This window comes from Corvus hawaiiensis, chromosome 1 (genome assembly GCF_020740725.1).
Source record: "Corvus hawaiiensis isolate bCorHaw1 chromosome 1, bCorHaw1.pri.cur, whole genome shotgun sequence".
Taxonomy (NCBI): domain Eukaryota; kingdom Metazoa; phylum Chordata; class Aves; order Passeriformes; family Corvidae; genus Corvus; species Corvus hawaiiensis.
Window position 1 is genome coordinate 141,029 of NC_063213.1, and position 24,392 is coordinate 165,420.

The window sequence follows — 24,392 nt, forward strand, 5'->3', positions numbered from 1 at the left end:
AGACATGCCAGGAGTGCTGTGTGCAGTCTGGGCCTCCCAGTAAGACAGACATGGACACACTGGAGTTAGTCCAGCAAAGGGATGTGGAAATGTTAAGTAATGGGAGTGTTTGTCCTGACAGTGAGGCTGCAAAAGCTGGGACTGTTCCATCCGGAGAACAGGCTCGGGGCAGTCTCATCCGTGTGTGTGTCAGTAATGGGAGAGTGTAAGGAAGACGCAAACAGCTGCTGCTCAGTGGTGTCCAGTGATGCTAAGAGAAGCAATGGGCACAAATCGAAATGCAAGAAATTTCATTTAAACAGGAGAAAGAAGTTTTCAACTGTAAAAGTTACTATGCACCAGATCATACTGCTGGGAGGGACTATGGAGTCTCCAGCCCCAAGACACTTAAGCTGGAACCACTCTGCAGCTCTGAAAGAGCCAAAACCAGCAAAGTGAAAGTGGTTGAATAGCTTTGTCCAGCTAAACCAGAACCAGTCAAGGTAACTTTGTCCAAGTACACAGCTCATACTCACTCTCTGCCTGCACTGCTCAGCAGAATGACATAGCTTTAAGTAAGGTCAACTCTACAGCTTGTTTACCTCCCTCATCCAGAGACTGCAAAGTTTACAACTGACCACATTACTCTGCCTGGAAAGAACATTAAATTTATTTAAAAAAAAAACCCAAAACCAAACCCCCTCCACTGAAAGAGCCTCACTCCATAGCCCAAGTGCGTCAGAGTGGGTCTGGGAAAGTCTTCCTCCTCCCTTGACCTCACATACCCTTCACCCATGGCAAGGCTGGGAAGGGGATGGAAAGTGCCAAGTGTTAAGGTGCTGAGAAGCTCTTGCTGTTTCTCATCTCTCAAGTGCTGTTGGCCTGTTCCTGCTCAAAGAGGGCCATGGCTAAATGTGAGCGGGACGCGAGTCCTTCCAAGTTACTGAGCACACAGCGGTGGTACAGGTCCTCACTGAGCCGGGGATTGCAGCTTCTCAGTGTGTATTTCTGCACTAGCCCTGGCTCCACAGCCCTGAACAAGTGCAGGCCAGAATAGTGGAGGAAGACATCAAATACCTCCATGCTCTCCAGCACCTCATCTCGGTCCAGGATATCAGCTGCAAGCTTGGTACGTGCTGTCATATAGTCAGAATTATAAAAGCAGGCCTCAGCAAAGGAATGTCTGTCAAAATGCCCATCTCTCAGGAAGTCAGTGTTGGAGGATGCTGTCTGCTCACCACGGTACACCAGTGCGGGGTTGAACTCCTGGAAATGCACAGGGAAAAAGACCTGCCAATTGCTGATGGTATTCATGCGGCAGCGGTTCAGAAACTCCATGTTGATTTCTGTCCAGACGCTGGCCAAGAAGAACAGTGTATCCACGGGATGCTTCTTTGAGACTATATCCATGAGCTTCACTTGCGATGGCACCTCTGTTTTAACACTAATCCACGGGATTTTAACTTCTGCATAGCGTTTCTCTAGCTCTCCTACCATGGCTTTGACTCCAGCAAAAACATCCACCTGACCAACTCTCTGGGCATCGTAGGGATGGTAGATAAAAAGCAAAGTCAGCAGGGCATTATCATGTGTGTCCAGTGTGTTCATAGCAAACATATCCAGGAAGTTTGCTACAAAATCCAGGTCTTGCACTGTCAAGGGAAGCACCAGTTGCACCCGTGTGGCCTCTGTCACATATGGCATGGGAATAATTTCCACCTTACTTAAGGGTCGCACCAGGCTCACTCGCTTGGCCAGAACATGACTGTGACCCTTCTGGGTGGCGGCCTCCAGGAGCAGGTCCAGCGTGTATTCCATGCCCCGCGTGGGGTCGAAGCGCCGGTAGCCGTTCAGCAGCTGCCGCTTGCTGAAGCGGAGCAGGGGCTGATAGCGACGGTTCAGCTGCTCGACCGCAGACTCAATGATTTCGCTGACATCTGCCTTACTGGCTCCAGAGAGCTCACACTTTGGGGAGCCGTCAGGACAGGAGAAGAGGTGCTGTTCTGTGAAGTAGTCCCAGCTGATCACCTCAAAACGGGACTTTGGAAGGAATGGGGCGTTAATGCCCACAGGCCAGGTCACACCTGCCTCACCTGCAGGGGTCAGGGCTGTCAGGTTCCTGATCTGCATCTGTGCAAACAGAGAGCACAAACTGATCCCCACATGTTCTCAAAGAGGTTCAGGTCAGCTCCTCCCCAGGCCCACCTCATCACCTACAACTGTACATGGGTAGTGTCACACCAGCAGTTTTGGGTAACATGGTGTCAGAAGTGCTGCTTCTGAGACAAGGGACTGTAGCCTGTGTCTGACTAACAGTTGCCCACAAACAGAAGCAATCATCTTCCTCCAGTGTGCTGAAAATGAAGGCAATCTGTTTGGTCAAGGAGTTTTTGCAGATATCCCTCACCACATACCTGGAGGTCCTGGATCTCCTGATAGACTCTGTCCAGCTGGATCCTGCTGAACTGCTTGTGCAGCCGGTACATCAGGGTCATGTCAGAAACAGGGTGCACCGCAAGAGCTGCTTGAAACTCCTCTTCTTCCTCCTTCTCCAATTCAGTATTCTTGGCCAGTTCATAAGTGTGATAATGCTGGCCCTGAAGCAGACAAAAGCCAGAAAGACTGGCATGGAACTCAAGTTGACAGAGCAGCTTTTCCTCACCCCAGACACACACCTGTCCCTCTTTCCATACTGACTGTAGTACCCAGAAAAAAAAAAAAGGGGTAAGTTGTCCCTCCCACCCTGCACTGCATTCCCACTTGTTTCTCGGTACCAACATACCCTTTTTATCCTGCCTTCAAAAACATGTGAATCAGCCCTGCTAGTAGGTTGAAAATTAAATCCTATGTATGCTCTCTCTCCCTCAACATCCCAGCTGTGATTCTGGGCCCTCCGCAATGCTGCCATAGCACACAGCCCTTCTTTCCTCTGCAACTCACAAAAAGCCGCTTGGCTATGCGGCAGAGAACAAGTAAGATTTTGGGCTCTGTCAGGCTCAGCTAACACAAGACCCGAGCAGGGAGGTAATACCTGGAGCTGGGAAACACAAGTGATGCCAAGGAAATCAATGATGCAACGACCCAGCCACTCATCTGGGCGCACACTGAGGATCTCATTGCGACAGCTGTCCAGGTGTGGATGGAGCTTAAGCAACAGGCTACGGGACAGCAGGTAGCCAAAGCCCCCATGGCAGTAACGGGCCTGCTCATCTCCCCCGATGAACTCCTCTGCTCGCCCCAGGTACACATCTTGGTTAATACTCAGGTGTGTCACCAGAGCCTTGACCTGTTCAGCTTGGGCATAGGTGTCATCCTGCATGATGTAGAACCAGTCATAGTCAGAACCAAAATGTTGATGGATATAGTTCATGGTCTCATACATGAGCCAAATGGGCCTCTCATCGCCGTGGGCCACCAGCACCATGCCATGGGGCACCTTGGCACTGCGCAGCCCGGTGAAGTACAGCAGGCGAGGGAAGTGGTGGGCCACTGTCTTGTTCACTGCCACTGCCAATGTGTTCAGTGTGGCCTTGGAGGTCAGGACAGCCACAAATAGTCTCTCATGGAATCCCAATTCTGTCTGGATGTAGCGAGTTCTGTAAAGGAAGTACATACCTACATGACAAACAGCTGGAGGAGAAAAAAAATCAAAGAATTATGGTAACTTGGGATAAGTCTTTAACTGCTGGAATCTACCCAGGGTGAAAAAGTCAAGCTTAGTCATAGAGCTTTAAGAGAAGACTCACTAGTGAAAAGCCCATTTTGTAAAAACACTTGCTTCCTTCAAGGCAGCTACAATCTCACGTTATCTGTCTGAGCTAGAAAACTGTACCAGTGCAATTAAAATCAAAATACCACAGAGCTAACCACCTGGAACTTAGTACATGGTGCAGCTTAGCAGGTATGTGCAATAAAAACACAGGACTGATTGTTGAGGAGTCTCTAGTGCTGGTGGCTGGGGTGCACCAGCTGCACATGGCACCCTGGGTGCTGGGAGATCACTGAATCCCCAGGCCATGAGCCAGCAATGGGTGGTGGTCTTTGGCCTCACAAACAGCACAAAGCCCTGCAGGACCCAGTGAACAATGAGAAGACTCCAGACCAAAAACCACCAGAGAGTACACAGAGCCTGTGAGGGTACAAACGTCCAGGGGTCCCTTTGTTCAGGGTCCCTCTACACAGGTACCATCCTGAGCTGTTATGATGCTGCTGCACCACAAGTGAAATACTTAAAGAAACCAAAGGGACTGCTACAGGAAACCTGGGGCCAAGGAAACTTGTCTGACAGTATGAGTGTGGTGTGTGGAAGGAGCTGAGCAAGGCACCTGTTGGGTCACCAGAACTGTAGCTGCAAAGGAGCCTCGGTCCCAGCAGTGACAGCCTAGGGCAGTGCCAGTGCAATGCCCAGTGGCTCCTGGATGGTCAGGCAGGAAAATTTCCTTAACACATATACTACTGTTAATTGATCAAAATTTTCCTACTGAGCAGACCAGTTAAGACAAGTTTTGAAGAATAATTTAACATGTTCTATTAAACGTGAGTAACAAAAGAATCACAGAATCCCTGAATGTTTTGAGGCAGAAGGGACCTTTAATATCTAGTTCCAACATCCTGCCACAGGCAGAGACATCTTCCACTATCCCAGGTTGCTCCGAGCCCCGTCTATCCTGGCCTTGGACACTGGCAGGGATGGGGCAGCCACAGCTTCTGTGGGTAACCTGTGCTAGTGCCTTGCCATCCTCACAGGAAAGAATTTCTTCCTGATATCTAATTTAAACCTACTCCCTTTCAGTTTGAAGTCATTCCCCCTTGTCCCGTCACTCCATATCCTTGTTAAATGGTCTCTCTCTCCATCTTTCTTGGCTGCTCCCTTTCTGGTACTGTAAGGCTGCAACTAGATCACTGTGAGGCTTCTTTTCTCCAGACTGAACAACTCAAGTTCTCTCAGCCTTTCCTCCATCCCTCTAATCATCTTGGTGGCCTCCTCTGGACTCGCTCCAACAAGCTGATGTCATTGCTAGATGCAGCATTGCAGGTGGGGTCTCACCTGAGCAGGGCAGAATCACCCTCCCTATATTGAGAAGAAATATTCTCACTCCTCTTGGGCAATTTTGCTGCCTTTTTTCCCCCTCATGTTAATTTCCTGAACACATCTCTTGCACCCCTTAAGGTAACAATCTCGGCCGTTGCCTTGGTGCACGACGCTCTTACTACACAAGTTATTTCAAACAGCAAATTCCACCTTGAACCTGTTCACTCACACAAAAATTTAGAACTTCACACGAGAATATTTCGCTTGGAGGAAATCCAGGCCAGAAAAACCGTAACTTACCTGAGTACTTTTTTGTAAGGCTTGTTAGGGTCTCTGTAATACGGCACAATCCGGGGCCTGAAGTCCTCGTGGCCCGGGCCGGGCCTCCCCTCCCCTGCCTCGGGCGGAGCTCCACGGGCGGGCGGCGCGGGCGGCCCCGGTGCCAGACAGCGTTCCTCAGCCGCGCTGTGGCTCCAGGAGGCGCGCAGGAGGCTCAGGCTGCAGCCCAGGGACAGCCCGAGCAGGAGAGGCAGCGCGGGCCGCAGCGCGCTCAGGAACGCGCCCAGGCGCATCGCGGCAGCTACGGCCAGGCCGAGCTCACAGGGCGGCCGCAGGACATGGCGGGCGCGGGGCGCTCGGGCGGCAGCGGCCCTACGGGACGGCGGCCCCGGGACTCTGTTACCCGCAGGCCGGTGACAGGACAGAGGGCGGGCCGGGGTTCCGGGACGGGGCCGTGGGGAGTGGCGGCGGCTTCAGCCCGGCCGCTCTCCGCCGCTGCCACCTCACCTGTCGCATCGCCCCGCGCGCTTCCGCTTCCGCTCTACTCTCGATGGTGCCTGGCGGCCGCTCTGGCCAACAACGCCGGCGCCTCTATGGTACGTGCAGGGGTGGGGCCGAGCGGGCGCGCAGCATGCCGGGAGGCGCGGCGGACTGTGCGGACGGCGCTCCCCGGGGCCGCGCGCCGCCCGGCGCAGGTGACGGCGAGCGCTGCCATTGGCCGGGGCGCCGAGGGGGCGGGGCGCGCGCACGCGGTCGCGGCGGGGCTGTTGCGACAGAAGGAAAGCGCGAGCGGCCGGTGCGGGCGGGCCTGGGGAGCCCAGAGCGGGGAGCCGGGGGCAGGGCCGGGGCGGGCGGCGCGGCGCGGGCAGCCCAGCGAGCGGGAGAGCACCCTCGGGAGGAGCCGGCGGCGCCGTGTGCTCCGGGCCGGGGTGGACGGCCCGCGGGGCCGCCGGGGCGGGGGAACAGAGGCGGGGCGACCCGGGCCGGGCCGGGTCAGCGCGGCCTAACGGCGCCTGTCGCCCCCTCTGGCGTAGCTCCCACCCGCGCCATGCCCTCCGACCTGGCCAAGAAGAAGGCGGCCAAGAAGAAGGAGGCGGCCAAGGCCCGGCAGCGGCCGCGCCGGGTCCCGGACGAGAACGGTGATGCCGGGACGGAGCCGCAGGAAGTCCGGCCACCGGAGGCCAACGGGACGGTGCTGCCAGGTGAGAGGGTGGCCAGTCCGGTGTCTGCCCCGCGTGTCCCAGGGCGGGGGGCCTGGCCGGCGTCGTTCCCGGCCGGACTCTGTACGCTCGGCAGTGTCCCGGGGTGGGTGAATTGCGACGTTGATGTTCTGCTGGTGAAACGCCTCGGGCATGGGTTGCGCGGAACCGGGCGGCTCCAGTAGATGCCGTCGGGACCACTCTGCCCTGAGGCAGCAGGACACCCGCAGCCCCGGGGGCTCCGCGTGGGCCATGTGTGTAAAGGATGCCCGTGGCCTTTGCTTGAGGCATGGCAGTGTGAAGATGGAGGGAGCTGATGGTGTCTTCCCCCTCTCAGATAGACACTGCCTCGATCTTCTGGTGCTTGATGCCCAGACCTGTTTGGAGTTTTCTTTCCTGCTGCAGAAACCACTGTAGCGTCGGAATTAATTCTCTTCCTACTGCTATTGCTCTGACTCTCTGCTCACCTGTTTTTCTGAGACATACCTGGTTTGCAGAAACTAAGAGCCTGCCTCTAAAAGAGGTTTTGTGCCTGTTAAAGAGAGAGGCTTTGCCACAGGGAGCTGTTGGTCTTAAAGGAAATAAGCAGGTAACGCTTACAGAGAGTTTAATTTTGGGCCTTCCTTTAGCTCACCTGGCAGTCCGCAAGCTTCCTGCAGGCTCAGCCCGCGGTGCGCTGTGCCAAGGGGCGGTCGGTGTGCGGCACGGAGCCGCGGAAGGGCCGCTCCTGCCCGCGGGTGCCGAGCGCGCCTCTCCGCGCGCGGGGTCCGGGCTCCGGCCGGCCCCGGGGCACTCGGAGCCGCCGCGGGGACCCGGCCCGAGCCGGCCAATCGCCGCGCTCTGCCGGGGCTCATTTGCATGCCGCCTCCCTATTGGTGCGGGCTGGGGCGGGGGCGGGCCGGGGCCCGGCTGGGGCTCGGGGAGCCTCGGGACAGCGCTCTCAGGCTCGGGGTGGGGTTGTGCCGGTGTTCTGTGCGGGGCCCGGACTTGGACTCGATGATCCTTGTGGGCCCCTTCCGGCTCAGGAGACCATATGATTCTGTGTGGGTCGATACCGACATATTTCTTACTGAGCTATTTACACATGAGGGATAAAACTCCCTTGCCCATTTTTGCTCACCTGTTTCATTCCTTGTTGTCACTGCTCTGTGGCACTGCCCGAAGGGGTCCTGTATCAGTGCCAGTGACGTTTTTTGCTCCTTGGCTAAAGCATATTTGCCAGGGTGTTAATAGTGATTTTGCTGAGTGAGTGATTTTGCCAGGAGTGCTGGATGCTGACAGCTAGGGTGTCATTCCGTGCTGGCACAATCTGAAATCAGATCTGCCTGCCAAGATCACTAGTGCCGTTGGCTGCTTCAAAGGGCAGCATCTCTCACCGAGGAGTGAAGTTGGCCTGTGACAGAAGGTCAGCATGACAGGAAAGATGGTGGTGAGGCTCTGGTACAGGTGGTCCTGAGAAGCTGTGGCTGCCCCATTCCTAGAAGTGTCTAAGGCCAGGTTGGACAGGGCCTGGAGCAACCTGGTCTAGTGGAAGGTGTCCCTGACCATGGCAGTGGGTTTGGAATTAGATGCTCTAGAAGATGTAACCCAAACCATTCCAGGATTTTGTGATTCTATTACTTGCTTTTACTGTAGGAGGAAGGGAAGAGGGGAACGTGCAGATGGACATAGTAGCTTCTCAGAAAATTAGTAGGGACTGTTCCAATGCTGCTGCTTCTCTATTCTCAGCTTTCCCTTCATTTATTTGCTAGTAAATTAATTTTCTGGTCAAGCCTTTTCTTAAGCTTGCAGGCAGTACTTTGTACATTCTATTCCTAGTCTAGTCCTTCCTGCCAGGGGGGTTAGTCCCATCACATTTAGAAAACTGGCTCACTGTTCTGGCTGCTCACTTAGTTCTGATGGTCCTGTTTTATTTAGATAACATTTAGATACTTAGCTGGTGGAAGTTCCTGCTAGACTGTATATATCCGCCTGCTAAGCTGAAAAGCTGAGTTTCATTGCATCTGGGTCTCCTCAACTCTTCTGCAGAAATGGGAGTTGTTTTTGTGGTCCTGGGCCTTTTGGTACAGAGGCTTATGGCTTCTCTCATGGTTGTAAATCAGTAACACTTCTGGTCTTCTCACATATAGAGGTGGACGCTCTTACAAAGGAGCTGGAGGACTTTGAGTTAAAGAAAGCTGCTGCCCGAGCCGTGACAGGAGTGCTGGCCTCCCACCCCAATAGCACTGATGTGCATATCATCAACCTCTCACTGACCTTTCATGGTCAGGAGCTGCTGAGTGACACCAAACTGGAGCTGAACTCTGGGAGACGCTATGGCCTGATTGGACTCAATGGGATTGGTAAGCTGCGGGGAAAGTGACATGGCTCCCTGGAGCTCGGTAAAGGTGTCATGCTGCTGAGAAGCTGGGCAGGTACATGTGGGAAGTGCTGGAAACCAGAAAGAGGACTGTTAGATGGACCTGGTTGGGACACAGCAGTTTCTGATCTCCCGTATCTCCACCCAGGAAGGGGAATTACTAGGATTGTTGATAGAAGCCTGAGATTGCATTCTAGATTTGGACTGTGCTTTTGATCTTGTTTCTATGGAGCATTGGCTGAGATGTCTGGGATCTGTTAATCTGCCTGATTCCTGTTTGCCCGATTTGCTTAGTAATGCCAGTAAACCCAATGCTGATGGTGTTGGCCAAAGAACTTGTACTGTATGGAGGAGTAGAAAGTGTGTGGTTTGGCCTGACTGGGAAAACAACTGTACAGTCCTTGGAGAAAGTGATGCTACATTGAGAGATGCAGGATATGGGTGTGATTGGAGGGGTGCTAGTAAGAGTGACCATCTAGTTTAACTTTCAGGAAAACCCAGGTTGTTTAGGGATGAGTGCATTATTTTCCTCAATGTTAGAAGTCTTTGGAATCTGGGATCCTGATACCAGCTGTCAGACCTGGTTAGACAGCAGAAAGTACAACAGAGATAAAGTTTCCCAAATCTGGGCAAGGGCTGAAATGCAGTGGTTTCAAAAAAGCTTCTTCATGTCCTGTCCCTGGGGTGGTGAGCCTTAGCTAGGAGGGCGGCCTGTCATAGTGAGGCAGTGGCCTCTCCAGTTCTTCTGGCCTCTTGGGAAAAAAATTCTTCAGGATTTTCTGAGGTTGGAAAGCGAAGGAATCACAGTGGGATCTGACTGTATCTCATTGGTTTCACTGTGATGTTGTATCTCACTGAATCCAGCAATTAATTGTGATTATCTGCACACAGGGAAATCCATGCTTTTGTCGGCTATTGGGAAGCGAGAAGTGCCCATCCCAGAGCACATTGACATCTATCACCTGACCCGAGAGATGCCTCCCAGTGACAAGACCCCTCTGCAGTGTGTGATGGAGGTGGATACAGAGAGGGCCATGCTGGAGCGAGAGGCAGAACGTTTAGCTCATGAAGATGGTAAAGCTTCTCAGAGTCCCAAGGGACATTTTCTCCCGTTTCCTTCCCTACCAAAGAAAATTTGGGTTCCTTAGTGGAGTTTTCACATGTTGTGGTACCTGTTTCCCTCAGCTGCCTGTACTAATGGGCATGGATGACACTTCTTTGGATGAATTATTCCATGCAGCATCTTAAGAAGTGTCTCAGGCTTGGATATGGAGGGGGCTAAATAGGGGTAAAGCAGAGGGACTGTGAGGTTTCCATGCTGTGCAGCAGTGCAGCTGGGAGCCCTTTATAGGCGGAGGTGCTGACTGGCAGGCTCTCTTTCAGCGGAATGTGAGAAACTCTTGGAGTTATATGAACGTCTGGAGGAGCTGGATGCTGATAAGGCAGAAGCACGGGCCTCACGTATCCTTCATGGCTTGGGGTTCACGCCAGCCATGCAGAGGAAGAAGCTGAAGGACTTCAGTGGTGGCTGGAGAATGAGGGTGGCTCTTGCCAGGTGAGTGGAATAGTGCCTCCTGCCTCCTGTGAGAATGCCTGCCTGCTCCTGACTCTGCAGAACCACAGACACAGTTCTAAGAACTCAGAGCAGAGCTGAGAGGCTTTGGGTTACCCTGCACTTACCCTATGCTGTCATCTCCCCTGTCCTTGCAGAGCGCTCTTCATTCGGCCTTTTATGCTGCTGCTCGATGAGCCCACAAACCACCTTGACCTGGATGCCTGTGTGTGGCTGGAGGAAGAGCTGAAAACGTAAGCACAGAGGAGTTTGCTGCTTCTGTGGGTTGTGCTTTTCTGTCAGCATGTGAGCATGAACATCTTGCCAGCATGTAAGCAAGTTCTGCAGGAGTAACTGTATAGTTCTTGTGGGTGCATAACTGTGTTGCAGTATCAGTGACACCTGCTTTCTGCTATGTGACATGCTTGATGCAAGAGTAAAGAATTCAAAACAATCCCCTATCTCCCTGGCACTGAAGAAATGAGAAATGCTGGTTTGTACTCCCAGGTTAAAGGTGCTTCCTTGAAAGCCAGGAGCAGGCCTTGGCAGCCTGTGTACCAGCATTGTGTACCGTACCAGTAGTGTGAGATTTCCAGATCTGGCTCTCAGCTCATCTTCCTGCCCACCATTTCTCTGTTTTCACTGAACTGTAGTATCTGAGTGTGTTGGTTTCATCTTCTGCTAGTGTGTAAGGTGACTGGTTTTCATAGCAAAGGTAGAATGTTAAGGTGTAAGGCAAATACCTTAGGAGTAGTTAGGAAGCTCAGGTTATCTGGGGTATGCATTAAAAGAACTGTATTGTGAGAAGGGCTTTGCCTTTGCAGAGGTTTTTCCATCAGCTCTGTCAGTTGAACCTTTTGTGTCCTTGCTTTAGAAGTCAGGTGCTTTAGAAAAGAACTTTGAACCTCTTTTGGGGAGGCTTTAACCCCTCATTGTACGGATTTGGAGCGCAGCCAGATGCAGTGTGCCTAACGGATGGGAGTCTGTACTGAGAGGAAAGTAAGCAGCAAAGGTTGAAACGTTTTAGAAATGTGATGCCAGTGGAGTCAGCTGCATCAGTGGCACAAGTCACCTGCCGCATAGGCAGCCAATTCTGGGCTTTTTGTGATAACAGGCAAAGACTATCTAGTGGTGCAAGGTGTTTTACTACAGTGAAAACTGTTGGCAGGATTTACTCACTGCAGTTGGTTGTAGCTGCTTTACTTCGGGTTTCCCCAGAGCATCTCCCTGGCTGTGACCTTTTTGTTCTTAATCTGATTGTACGCAAGAGAAATCTGGTGCATATAAAGCCTTTGTCACCATCAGGGCCAACGAACAGGTTTTCTTTTCCTAGTTTAGTCTCTAAGAACTTGCATGGTGCCACAGGTTCAAGCGGATCCTTGTGCTGATATCCCACTCCCAGGACTTCCTGAACGGCGTCTGCACCAACATCATCCACATGCACAACCGCAAACTTAAGTACTACACGGTGAGTAGACAGTGCCCCATGTAACCAGCAGAAACAGGAGCTGTTCTCTGGGCACATCTGATGTTCCATGCTCTCTTTCCAGGGAAATTATGATCAGTATGTAAAGACTCGCTTGGAATTAGAAGAAAATCAAATGAAGCGATTCCACTGGGAGCAAGATCAGATTGCCCATATGAAGGTACCTGCTTAGCTGCATGAGCACCCTCCTACCCTTGTAGTGGGCATCCCTGCCCCTCCTCAACCTTATCACTGTGGCTTTTGGCTAACTCTTTTGTTGCAGAATTACATTGCACGATTTGGTCATGGTAGTGCAAAGCTGGCCAGGCAAGCTCAGAGCAAGGAGAAGACCCTTCAAAAAATGATGGCTTCTGGCTTGACAGAGAGAGTTGTGAATGATAAGGTAGGATCAGACATGGAATTGCATCTAGAGATCTGTATTTGAAACACAGACTACAGGAGCAGAAGGGTCTTTAGCAGACAGCAAGAATGGCTAACAGAGCTAGTAGCAAGAATGAGATACCCTTCCTGATGCCAAAGATCCCTGTACTCAGCATGGAGTAATGCTGAACAATGAGAAGAGGAGGAGGAATTTTCTAGGGGAGGGAAGTGGAGTTTTCGTATCAATAAGGCTATTTTGCAGATACAGAAATCAGAAAGGAATGCCTAGGGCTCATAGGAGATGGGAGAGGATGCTCAGTGCAGCTTTTACTTGTGTAAAGAGTACAAACCCACATTTGTTTCAAAGGGAAAGAAATAGGGATTCATTAGCCAGCAGATGAGATTGCAAGCAGCTCATCAGAATAAGTCTGAGTGAGTTGCAGGAGGGGCTTATAAAAAGTCACGATCTGGTGCCTTGGTCTACAGCTGATGTTGGTAGTGAGGCATGGTTACACCAGAATGACTGGGCTTTCTCGTGTTCCGGGGTGTCTCACAGGTGGATATTCTGTGTTAACAGACTTTGTCATTCTACTTTCCACCCTGTGGGAAAATTCCCCCTCCTGTCATCATGGTGCAGAATGTCAGCTTCAGATACACCAAGGATGGGGTGAGTATGGGAGTATGCATACAGAGATCACTTGTATTCCTGCCTTGTTTGGAAGTGGGAGACTTTTGGCTGAGCTTCCTGATGGGGCTGCAGTGTATCACTAATGGAACAAAGTTCTTGGCAGTGCTAATGCTGGGCCTGCTGGGGACAGAGCATTACAGGTGCAGTAGGGCGGTTCTGGAAACTGCTGAAAAGGCATAATATTTCATGGTTTTTGTGGTTTGCAGCCATGGATCTATAATAACCTGGAGTTTGGGATTGACCTGGATACTCGTGTAGCTCTTGTTGGACCCAATGGAGCTGGAAAGTCAACACTGCTGAAACTGCTCACAGGAGAGGTTTGCTCTGTACATTGTCTACCCTGCTCTGGACCTTTACTTTTGGGATAGTCTTCAGCAAAGCTGCACTTATTTGCCAGAGCACCCCCGTCAGGCCTTAGAAATCCTATAGTCTTGTTGCAATATAGGGCTTTTTCTCTCATATTATGTGTTCAGACTGCCTCCCCTGTGCCAGAGTAGAGATGGCTGGATTCTGTATTTCTGGCATACTGCAAGAGGAGAGATTTCCCGGTAAAATGATTTTATCTTCCCCTTCCAGCTGCTGCCCACAGATGGGATGATTCGCAAGCACTCGCATGTGAAGATCGGTAGATACCACCAGGTACTCCCTACAGCAGCCCCCAGGGACAGAGAATGCTGAGAAAAAAGCTGTCAGGGATGAGAAATCTTGCCCCTCTAGTTCTGCTTCTGAGGCTTCTGCCACTGCTGCCTTTCTGTGTCTGGAGATGGGGGAAGGAACTGTTCCATGGAATGGTCTCCAGCTCATGTTCTTACCCTGTAAAGAGTCTGGCTGTGGTCCTTCCTGTTCAGTCTCCCACCTGCTATGTTTGTGGTGGTGGACAAGCCTCCTATTCTGAAGCAGCACTCCTCCTGAAATGGAAATTATTCCCTAATAGTTCAGCACAGAGGCTGTCCTGTGGGTGGGATTATTGGCTCTTGTGTTCTGCCACTCACCTGGTACCAGAGGGGTGTAACAGGAGTAGTGCTTAGGGCCATGAAGTAGTTGGCCTGCACAGCCTGAAGCTGACTTTTCTTCTCTGTCAGCACTTGCAAGAGCAGTTGGACTTAGACCTCTCACCCCTGGAGTACATGCTGAAATGCTACCCAGAGATCAAGGAGAAGGAGGAGATGAGGAAAATCATTGGCAGATATGGTCTGACAGGGAAGCAGCAGGTGAGTATGAGCTCTTGAGGTTTGCCTTTTGTTCATTAGGGGAGTAGAGGTTCTGTGTTTTCTGTTGCTCTACTGACACCTGACAGTGTGATACAGTATGCAGCATGGTACACCACAGCATCAAAATGCTTTTTCCATCTCTGCCTTTGAAATTGGAGAAAAAAAACCAACTCGCGGCTCATGGGAACTTTCTTTGGATCACAGCAATTGGGTTGAATCACAGTGTGGGTTGAAGGGGTGACCCCCTCAGACTCCAGGTGAAAAGAAGACAAGTTCTGGTATAGTGCTAGACCTGAGCGTGTTTTAATTGTAACTTGAACTATTTTGCATCTCTCTTATTTCTGAGATGAATACCAGGCAGAAGTGCTAGAAGGTTCTCAGCTGTTTGTGGGGTCCACTTGGTTGAGACAAGAGAGTGGGCTCACCTATGGTGCTCTAAGTCCAAGAATGACATGCTCTTGTACGTGACACATCCTGTGTGTAACAGTTGTCCACATCGCTGCAGTTCAGCTTTGGTTTTTACATTGTTTTTGCCCATTTGTCACTGCAGAAGTTGAGAGTAGTTTGATTGTTGTGTTGGTGAATACCAGTCAGACAAATTAACTGTCCTTACACACCTTTGGCACAAGCTGGGCCTTGCTGTGTATAGTCCTTCAGAAGCCCCTGGAATTCCCTTCTTCCCTGGCTGGGAGAAGCTTAGTGTAGGTATAAGGCTGACTGAACATTTGTCCTCTTGTGTCATGGAACTACACGGAGGCCAAGGTGGGAGCCAAATGGTTTGGGTCAGGGTGGCATGCTGTCAGGTCACTGCAGAGCAGCAAGCCATGTGTGTGTTGGGCAGGTGAGCCCCATCAGGAACCTCTCTGATGGGCAGAAGTGCCGCGTGTGCTTTGCCTGGCTGGCCTGGCAGAACCCTCACATGCTCTTCCTGGATGAGCCCACCAACCACCTGGACATAGAAACCATAGATGCACTGGCAGATGCTATCAACGAGTTTGAAGGAGGAATGATGCTTGTCAGCCATGACTTCAGACTCATCCAACAGGTAAGGACAGTTGTGAGTTTTGTCAGAGCACCTTTCTAACATTTTAGTAATTAAAACAAGGTCTTTTCAACTGACTGGCCCTTACTCATCCCAAAAAGATGAGTGAGTGAAGGAAAAAAAATCAGTGGACACGATACCTTTACTGTGTGCATATTAAACAATTACTGAGCTAGCCCAGGAAAACATTAGGTACTTAAAATAAAATAAAAACCGCCACAAATGTCAAGTGCTGATCTATCAGCTCTAGCTTTGGCTGCGAGTTCAGGTATGATTTTATTTTTCACTGTGATAGATCCAAGTAGTTCCGGTCAAGAACTACTTTTGTTTCAATTCCCAATCTAGCAAGAAAGGCTTTTCATCTTAGTCCATGAACAAAATCAGAAATACAGAGGGGCCTAGGATTTTCAGTTCTAACATCTTGTATAAATTATGTGGAAAACACCAGGGAAGATGTTTCTCTGTACTTTTCTTGGGTAGTCGAAATGTGGAAGTTATCAAACTTTTCCTGCCAGACTTCAGAGAATAGCTTTTAGTTAACTTTTTAATTTTGGTAAGATTATAAAATTCTGTACTGCAAACCTCTCTCCGCCTCCCCCTCTGCCTCCTCTTCCTCCTTGTTTGTTTGCTCTCAGGTCGCACAGGAGATCTGGGTCTGTGAGAAGCAGACAATCACCAAGTGGCAAGGGGACATCCTTGCCTACAAGGAGCATCTCAAGTCGAAGCTGGTGGATGAGGACCCACAGCTCACCAAACGGACCCACAACGTGTGAGCTGAGGAGCCCCAGCCCGTGTTCTCCGTGGGGCTGGCGGTGGCCATGTAACTCGCCTGCCCGCCGGCAGGAGCGGAACTGCTGCTCCCTCTGGCTGTGTTCTAGGATTGCTGCAATACTGCTTCCCCTCGACTTGCCTTGCACCTCTGTGTCTGGACAGAGCTGTTCTCTCCTGATCTGGCTACGTTTGGGCAACTGTTTCCTTATTTAGACAATGTCCCATCTGAGCCAGGCCTTGGAATCTATTGGCTTGGGGTCACAACAGTGGCCGTCGGGGTGTCCAAGTGGCAGTGATACACAAGTGGAGACCCCAGCCCAGCTTCTGCCTCTTGCCTCCCAATTTCTGCTTCAGTTTAGATACTTCACTTCAAACTCCTCTGGCCTTGGTTTGTTTTTAACTATTATTTAACAGTGTAATTAACAGATCTGCCCGAGAATCCATCAGTCAATAAAGAGAGAAGAACAATGTTGTCTTGTTTTGTGAGCCATGGTAGCTGGGGTGTGCTGGGGTGAGTCAGCAAGTGCTAAGCTTTGAGTGAGGATCAGCCCTTCCTGCTTAATGTTCAGTTCCTCAGTACAACCAAAGCTGTGGCCAGAACTTGAGACACGTGAAGTGGTGAGTACTGAGCTGTGGAAGCAGTGAGCAGTGAGCAGGGTCCTCAGACTTGGGGCACCTCTGCTCAGACAGTGAACACTGGGTTTCCGGTGAGTCACAGAACAAGCCATGGATACTTCTGTTGTAGACGGTGACAGACACAACTTGAAAGTGTTCTGAAGATCAATTTTAGAGAGAGAACATAGATCTGTGCAACACCAGTGTGTGTTCTCACCAACACAGTGGCTCAGGTGTGTCTTTTTGCTTCACTTTGAATTGTCTAATAATGAGACTCAATAATGTAGGAATTTTGGACTACAAATTCGTTCCTTGTTCCTTGCAGGTTTAACTAAAGACTAATCAAGTGAAGCTGAACTTTTATTTTTGTTCTCAGTAACAGATTCTTGGAAAAGTTGGTGTTCAAACCTCACCCTGAGCCACAGAACCTTGAATAAAACACATTTATAATTTATTATTAAAACAAAGGGTACTGAAGAGAAAGGTAGCAAATCAAACCTAATAACTTTTTTTGATCATGAGTCATCATTTTAATTACTACTGGCACATGAGAGTGGCAACACTGGTCACGGGAAAGGTTCATGTAGCCCAGCAGCCTGTCCAGCAGCACATGTTGCTGGGTGAATGGAAGGACAGGACAAACGAAGGAGTTGTGCTCCCATGCAGTGCATTCTTTGGTGCCAACTGACTGGCTTTGACTTTCAGTAGAGTATTTCCTTATTTTTCTTTCCCAAAGCACCCATCCAAGTTGTGACTGCTGCTGTATGTCATCCATAGGACAAATGTCACAACGCGAGCTGCTTCCAGTAGATCAAGTGGGACCTTCAGGTTTTTCACTGGTTCTGGCAAAGATCTGAGACAAGAAAAAAAATGCTTTCTGGGAAAATAATGCCAATTAGTATAAATGCTTCCAAGTTAGTCTTGCAGAAAGGTGTAGATGGCAGTAAATGTCACTTGGATGAATATCTTACAGTGGAGGATTTGGAAGTTACCGGGTAGAGCGAGGGAGTAAAACTCACAGGGAAGTGATTACTCAAAAGACTGATGGGTCACAAAAGTTAAACAGTAATAGATTAATGCATGTGTGTTCTACTCTCTAGGTTGTAGGAAGTGTTGATGAGTTGGAAAAGGTTGTGAAGTAGCTCTGAGAATGGTGAGGTCAAAGAGTCCCGACTGAGGCTAGAGCTGTTTGTCATGTGCTTCTTTCCCTAACCAAAGATTTGGCAACAATTCGTTTCACTACATTTCAGATCTGGTGGTAATAAATGCAGGATACAGTCTTACGCTGAGTTCTTTGGGAATGGTAAATCCTGAGAATGGCCTGGGGACACTGGGATGACGGCCAGCATGATGGGCAGCAGTTGGAGCATTGTAGCTCACGGAGCCAAGATGAGTGCTGTTACTGTCTGCTGCTGCAAAGAGAGAGGAACTTCTGGGGTGCAGACACGTCTCTGATGTATAAACAAGGACCACAGATACATGTTTAAAGCAAAAGCAGCTGTAGCTGCACTAGAGGTCACAGTAGGCCAGGACTTGTAAAATGGAATGTATAAACATGCTTTATCAGCCTTGATTTAACCTCACTTTGTCCCATGGTGATAGTTTTTTGGGCGGCGCTGAAGCAGCTGTGGCAGACAAATGTCCTGGAGCACTGATTTCAGGGACAGCCACAAGCTGGGGCAGTGGCACTTCAAGCTGTTTCAGCTGGGAATTTTCTGGTTTTGCAGAAAAGGAAAACCATAGATAAATTACAAGAATTGCCCCTTAGTTGCTAGGATGGTCATTTCTGTAAAAGAAGTGACCCAGTGCCTGCACAGTCACTCTTGCCTGTTACCCAAAAGTAAGGTTGGCTCTAACACAGCCACAGGCAGAAGTGGCAGGTGCAGGCTTGTGGGATTCCCTTGTGTATGTGCTGCAAGTAGATCCATACACCAAAAAACCAAAAACCTAGTGCAAAGCCAGCACTAGGATGAGTCAAGCCCAGCACACAGCACCGTGTACAGCCTCTAGCACATCCAGTCTAAGGAAGCAGATGGTAATTCTCCAAACCTGAGAGTTCAAATCTGATGGTACTGCTCAGTGGATGAGCCTCCATCCTTGGTGTGTAAAGGCTCCTTGTGCCTAATGCTGAGTGACCAGTCGCTGCTCCTCCCGCCAACGGGCTCCCTTCCAACTAAATGGGTTTTTTTCAGAAAAAAACAGCTGTGTGTTTATCACTGTGTAACACTGTATCACAAGCACGGTGGCAGCTGGGGAGGGATACAACAGCCCCCAGCTCCTTCAGCCCAAGAGTCCCCTTGTGCTGTGACCTGAAACCGAGGTAACACGGCTCCTATTACAAGGAGGGTGGTGGAATGTCCCTCTGAGGGGGGAGACCCGTACTGTCCCTTGACAACACATGGCCCCTTACAAAGCACAAGTGCTGATGTCCCCTGGTCCTCCCTCCCAGTATTAGTCACTCCTGTTTCGAGAGGATCCCACTAACACATATCTTCACAAGCCCATTCTCCTTCACAAATGCACTGACATGATCATTCCAGCCTGTCCTGCCTGATCACTAATGTTTCAGTTCCTGGGAGCAAGACCTCACTGTGGCACTGACCCCCCTTGTCACTGTGACAGGTATTTGCACTAGGGGAGGGTGATCAGGTGCCTCCCCATGAGGGCAGGCTGAGAATAAAACAATTCAGTGAAACACTGTGGGCTGCACAAGCAGTAGCAGAATCACTGACTGACGAGTAGGTCTCCCAAGCTCACTCTTTGGAAGATGTGCTTTGCTCAGGATGTGCCAGTACAATGTGTATACCTGAGCAACAGACTCTACTTGGCAGCACAAAGACCCCGGTGTGTTCCCCCACCAAACAAGCATACTGGCATCACCCTTCTATGAAATGGCTGTAGTGGTGTCTGCTGAAAGGTTTCCTTTTCTCCCCAAAGCGCAGAAAACTCTGTTTTGTTCATGTCTCTGCTGTGTTGCTGCACGTTTTTCCTGGCTAAGTCTAACTCCTGTGTCACATTTACCCTCATTAGTGTAATCTTGGTTTCTGTCCATACTTGGGGTGTCAGCCCTCCACTGCCCCCCATCCTGGCATTCCAGGCCCTGTTGTGTGCAGCAGGTGGGATCCCAAGAGCAGGCTAGGTAGCAGGGGAAATATGGCTGGTAGGGTGTTTACGATGCCATCATTTCATCTCAGGCCCAATGCTTCCTGCAGTTACTGAGTTTCCCCTGATGGCATTACCTGTTCCATAGCATAGACGTGATCCCATTTGATTCTGGAGTACCTTGAGTACTCCAATTCACACCCTTGCACCAAAGCAAGATCCCTCCTTTCACCAAACCCCTTTTGGACCTGGGAATGGCTCTTCTCTGGTAATTCTGTCTCCTGTAAATTGGATGCTTCTGCCCTTGCCCCTCTTTGCCCAGGTTACACTCAAACTTCTCAGGTCTGAAAGTTTAGTTGAATCTGTCACTTCCAAGCTCCTCTCAGGCCAGCTGCTCTTCATTTAGTGGAAAGTGGTATCATCAGCCACAGGTGTGTAGTTGTCCTGCTCCTTGGGGGCTGCACCTGAGGCAAGTTAGGTTCTGCTGCCCGTGCTATATAACCAGCCCCACGGCACTTGCTCGTTGGTCTGTTGGAGGTTAAGATGAGCTCAGAACCTTTGAAGAAAGAGGGTCATGCTGCTACCTCTGGGGACAAAAGATCTAAGAGGAAGCCTAAGAGAAAGGAAGCTTTTTCAGTATATATCTATAAAGTACTGAAGCAGGTGAGTAAATGTTTCTTTTCTGCTAGAAACTGCTTTGTGCATAAAGTAATTTCTGCCCCTTGCATGTTAACACTATAAAGATTAAGGGAGAAAAATCTGGGTTTCTAGAGAGATGGGGAAAGAAAAAAAGTGTAAGTGGGTACAGGAGAGCCCCAGCTGAAGCTTAGAAGTTGAGGAGGTGGATTCTAGGGGTAGTAGAGGTAGATCTAGAGCAGAAAGTGTTTCCTAGAGAAAATGAGCTCTGGTGCACAGCTCTGCCTGAAAAAGTAATTGCACTGAAGTCAGTATGGCAGAAACAGCTGCTTCTGGCCCTGTGAGTAGGTGTCTGGTGATTTTTGATGGGGAGATGAGAGTGTTTTTGGAAGTGACCATGAGTTTTCTAGGCTACAGTTGTCAGCGTGAGTCTGTAGACAGGACTTGGAGACTGGAGTATTTCCACCCCTCACAGCCATGTTTTCCATGGGGATTGTGAGGAGGCTTCTGCCAGTGTAATCCCAAAGCTTGTGTGGCATTATGGGAGCCTATACTGAGTTTAAAGTGGCCCATGACTTGGAAACCCTTAGGGCGGCAACTACAGGTGTTCTTGGGGTTAGAGTGCCCTGTCTGGAATGGGGCTCCCACTCCTTCCAGGGTGATGGGTGTGTGAGATGGTGTTTGGTTACCATCTTGTAGGTGCACCCAGACCTTGCCATCTCCTCCAAGGCCATGAGCATCATGAACTCCTTTGTCAACGACATGCTTGAGCAACTGGCCTCGGAGGCCTCACGCCTGGCCCAGTACAGCCACCGTGCCACCCTCACCAGCCGTGAGGTGCAGGCGGCTGTCAGGCTCCTGGTGCCCGGCGAGCTGGCCAAGCACGCAGTCTCTGAGGGCACCAAGGCTGTCACCAAGTACACCAGCGGCAAGTGACCAACTGGACCCCAGTGAAACCAGCCTGAGCCTTGCTGCTTCTCTTACAGGAGTTGGTATTTGGTCTTACTCAACTGAAAAAGCAAAAAGTCTGCCTTTAAATAAAGAAATGCATAGAAGCCCAGATCATGTGTTTAATCTTTGCATCACAAACTGTGAGGCAGTTTAAACTATGGCCATGGGGATTGTTTGGTAGGGCTGGAAGAATAGCTGCTGTTTGAAAGCCACCACATACAACTCGGAGCAGGGACCACAGGGTGTGCCTGGGGAAAGCTGGGTCATTATGGGAAGCATAGTGGTTCTCTGAAGTTCTCCAAACTCCTTACTATAGCTTTCAGATTCCTGACTGCTAAAAACTTCTGTTGCCTCTGACTTTTCTGCTGTCCTTCAACTGCTTCCTAATTTTGGTGGGTCTTTCTGCCCAAGTTATCAGTTTATGCTGGTTAGAGTAAATGCTAAATCTCTCTGGGTCAGTAGAATGAAGTTAGCAGTGGGTAAAGGGTTTTTCTAACATTTGTAAGCTATTTTCAAAGCTGTTGTTCTTTGTTTGGTTTTCTTTGTTTTTCTGGTGGGCTGTGGGAATGAGTGTGAGTTTTTCCTTGTTAGCTGTTTTTGTGGTTTGTTCTTGCTGTTGTTTGGTCTGGGTTTTGTTGTTTTTGTTTAGTTTTTTTTCTTCTGGTGAAAACTTTCTCCTTTTCTGGGAGAGGCAGAACCAAAGCAAAATGAGCTTCACTGACAAGAAAAACAAACTCTTTTCTTTCTAGACATGTGGCCATCATCTCTACTTGCTTTCAGTGGTTTTAAAGAGAACTTTATCTTGCAGGGCTCTCAACTGGGCTAGGACTGAGTATCCTGTGTTCTGCCTTGGACCATTGTGTTAATGACTGGCCCTTGCTGCCTTTCCTTGTATCCCCAGGTGCTCACTACAGGAGGGATCCCGGGCTCTGAAGGGAGCATGAGCACATTCTGTCTGTCCACATGGACCCTGGGCAACCCACAGGGCTTAGTCTTGTGTCCAGACACGACCCTGTGATGGATGGCTTGGCTGCCCTGTAAGCACAGCACCTTCTTGGTATGTGTGGGGCTGTCCTGGGCTCCTGCACAGAGGTGCTGCCTCAGGGTCTGTGGTGGAGTGAAGAAAAGATGTGGCTCATGTTCTGGGTTGAGAAGTGGTGGAGATCACAGAATAGTTTCAGTTGGAAGGGACCTTAAAGCCCATCCAGTTCCACTTCCCTGCCATGGGCAGGGATACCTTCCACTAGACCAGGTTGCTCCAAGCCTTGTCCGACCTGGCCTTGAATGCTTGGGACATCCATAACTTCTCTGGACAACCTGCTCCAATAGCTTTTGCCAGCTTCATGTTGAGACTGGATGCCTGGTTCTAATGTCTTTCTTCACAGTATCAAGGTAGGAGTACCAGGAGGAACCAGAGCTGTGTTAAGGTCCAAGGTGACAGTAAGTGGGGCAGTCCTGGATTTCACAAGCTTGTGAGGTGCTGCTGAGTCTCATGAGCTATGGAGCTGTGACAGATGCTGATCTCTGATGCGGGTCAGCCTGGCTCGGTAGAGTATGGGCCAGACAAGGCGTATGTGATGCTTCTAGGGAGAATACAGGAGACAGCAGCACTGAGCATCTTGCCTTCAGCTCCATCCCTGCTGCTATAGACTGGGGCTGGCTGAGGGAGGGAAGAGGCTGTACTGGGTGTCCTGTTTCCTTTTGGCTGTAGGACAGCATTGAAGAGCAATCTCTTCATTGTGTCTGGCCTGCAAGCCAGAACTGGACTTGAGCAGAGGTGTGGGTTGCAATTCTTTTCCTCTCTCTAACCTGTGTGGTGGCTGTGCTGTGGGAAGAGGCTGTGTGGCTGGTGCTAGAGGCAGAGTGGCTGCGGGGATGCTCAGCTGCATGCATGGATTGAAGGCAGGAGAGTCCAGCCAAGGAGTGAGATGCTGAGCAGGCTCCATTTGCATCAAGCAGGTGAGCAGCTCATCTCCTTGCTGAATCTGTTCTATTGCTTGCTAGGCCATGTCTGCACTTGTGTTCTGATCTGCTTAAGGTGAAGAGAGGCAAGTTTTGCCTTGATCCATAATTATGGAAAGGAGTTATGTTCTAAACATACCTGAAAGTGAGATTAAAACATAAATGAGATTAGATGTTGGGATACAAAGCGATAATTCAACTTTTTTTTCATAAAGGAAATAGAAAAGAAGGAAAATGCCAAGAATAATTATGAAAAGCACAGGAAAGGGGCTACCACCAGCACGGGTCCAGAGCTGGCTTGTAGAGTGCAATGGGGGAGGTCTGTGTTGGGTGTGATGGGGCTTTCCCAGGTGAAGTCCCTCTGAGAGCTGACAAGCAAGCCAGAGAGGCAGCAGAGCCATGGCAGCCAGGCCAGCAGAATGGGGCATGAAATGCCTCGAAGTAGCAGCCAGGACAGTGAAGGACAGCAAAGGCAAAGACTTCAACACTTTGTAGATTTTGCAGCCCCTGTGGCAAGTTAGGCACTTGCTTATAGAGGGTGTTGAAAGCGGCAATATCACATGCACCTCGTAGCAACAGCAGATCTGCGGAGAACTTCATCTTTGCTTGCTTAATTTTCATTGGCTGCTTGTTGGTATCTGGCGAAGTTTGCCTGATGTATCAGAAGTTTATTACTTCGTTGCCTGATCTATCAAATACAAGCTCTTTTAATGACCTTCCAAGAGGGTGCCTCATTTTCTAAAATCAAGCAGTCTCTGGTTTTTGTTGGATGCAGTTCAAAACTTTAACTTTCAAACATTTATGTTTGAGGAGGCAATGGAGAAACATTCCTTGCTTTTTACTCGTTCACTACAGCTTACTCCCCCTTCCAGCAGCTCTCCCAGCTGTGGGATGTGCAGCCATGCTCTCTGAGGGATGGGGAATGCTGAGGAGCAGCCTGGAGTTGCAGTTCTCCTCCTGCCCTGGAGATGGGTCTCTCTGACTACCTGATCTCGGATCCATTTCTGCTGCATGGGCAGGAGCCCCGCGCTACCCAGCTCGGAGCAGGCTGCCTGGGGGCCTGGAACTTTCTTCTCCAGTACCCTGGCTCTCTTGGCAGATACGTGGCTGGCTGCGTGGGTAAGGTGCTGATTTATGGTGAAGCGAGTGGCTGTCTCCTGGGGATGTC

At 50.2% G+C, this 24,392-nt stretch overlaps 3 protein-coding genes across 4 annotated transcripts; 2 read left to right on the forward strand and 1 right to left on the reverse strand.

Annotated features, from left to right (window-relative positions):
* Positions 1-627: 627 nt before the first annotated feature.
* On the reverse strand, positions 628-5,836 carry CHPF2 (chondroitin polymerizing factor 2). Of its 2 annotated transcripts, none has more exons than XM_048320598.1 (4): positions 5,312-5,836; positions 3,011-3,575; positions 2,394-2,576; positions 628-2,109 (listed from the first exon to the last, which is right to left on the reverse strand). In XM_048320598.1, exons 1-4 carry the CDS (start codon positions 5,581-5,583, stop codon positions 847-849), a joined length of 2,283 nt encoding a protein of 760 aa, XP_048176555.1. In that variant the 5' UTR covers positions 5,584-5,836; the 3' UTR covers positions 628-846. The 2 variants fall into 2 exon arrangements, with proteins under 2 accessions (XP_048176555.1, XP_048177404.1); XM_048321447.1 differs by having other exon boundaries at positions 3,011-3,609; positions 5,312-5,394.
* Positions 5,837-6,023: 187 nt separating this feature from the next.
* Positions 6,024-16,426, forward strand: ABCF2 (ATP binding cassette subfamily F member 2). Its single transcript, XM_048322630.1, has 15 exons — positions 6,024-6,086; positions 6,325-6,492; positions 8,619-8,831; positions 9,740-9,922; positions 10,232-10,403; positions 10,559-10,654; positions 11,766-11,868; positions 11,951-12,046; positions 12,149-12,268; positions 12,824-12,913; positions 13,141-13,251; positions 13,511-13,573; positions 14,017-14,145; positions 14,987-15,190; positions 15,823-16,426. Exons 2-15 carry the CDS (start codon positions 6,339-6,341, stop codon positions 15,958-15,960), a joined length of 1,872 nt encoding a protein of 623 aa, XP_048178587.1. The 5' UTR covers positions 6,024-6,086; positions 6,325-6,338; the 3' UTR covers positions 15,961-16,426.
* A 3,786-nt stretch (positions 16,427-20,212) lies between these two features.
* On the forward strand, positions 20,213-21,247 carry LOC125334964 (late histone H2B.L4). The gene is made up of 2 exons (XM_048322207.1): positions 20,213-20,338; positions 21,011-21,247. The coding sequence occupies exons 1-2, from the start codon at positions 20,219-20,221 to the stop codon at positions 21,245-21,247; spliced, it is 357 nt and encodes a 118-aa protein (XP_048178164.1). The 5' UTR covers positions 20,213-20,218.
* Positions 21,248-24,392: the final 3,145 nt, after the last annotated feature.

Coding starts and splice junctions, on each gene's coding strand:
- ABCF2 (XM_048322630.1), top strand. CDS start 6,339: ATGCCCTCCGACCTGGCCAAGAAGAAGGCGGCCAAGAAGAAGGAGGCG. Junction 13,252..13,510: donor TGAAACTGCTCACAGGAGAG/GTTTGCTCTGTA, acceptor TTCCCCTTCCAG/CTGCTGCCCACAGATGGGAT. Junction 13,574..14,016: donor AGATCGGTAGATACCACCAG/GTACTCCCTACA, acceptor CTTCTCTGTCAG/CACTTGCAAGAGCAGTTGGA.
- LOC125334964 (XM_048322207.1), top strand. CDS start 20,219: ATGAGCTCAGAACCTTTGAAGAAAGAGGGTCATGCTGCTACCTCTGGG. Junction 20,339..21,010: donor TCTATAAAGTACTGAAGCAG/GTGAGTAAATGT, acceptor ACCATCTTGTAG/GTGCACCCAGACCTTGCCAT.
- CHPF2 (XM_048320598.1), bottom strand. CDS start 5,583: ATGCGCCTGGGCGCGTTCCTGAGCGCGCTGCGGCCCGCGCTGCCTCTC. Junction 3,576..5,311: donor CCTTACAAAAAAGTACTCAG/GTAAGTTACGGT, acceptor CTTCCTTTACAG/AACTCGCTACATCCAGACAG. Junction 2,577..3,010: donor CTTGTGTTTCCCAGCTCCAG/GTATTACCTCCC, acceptor TGTCTGCTTCAG/GGCCAGCATTATCACACTTA.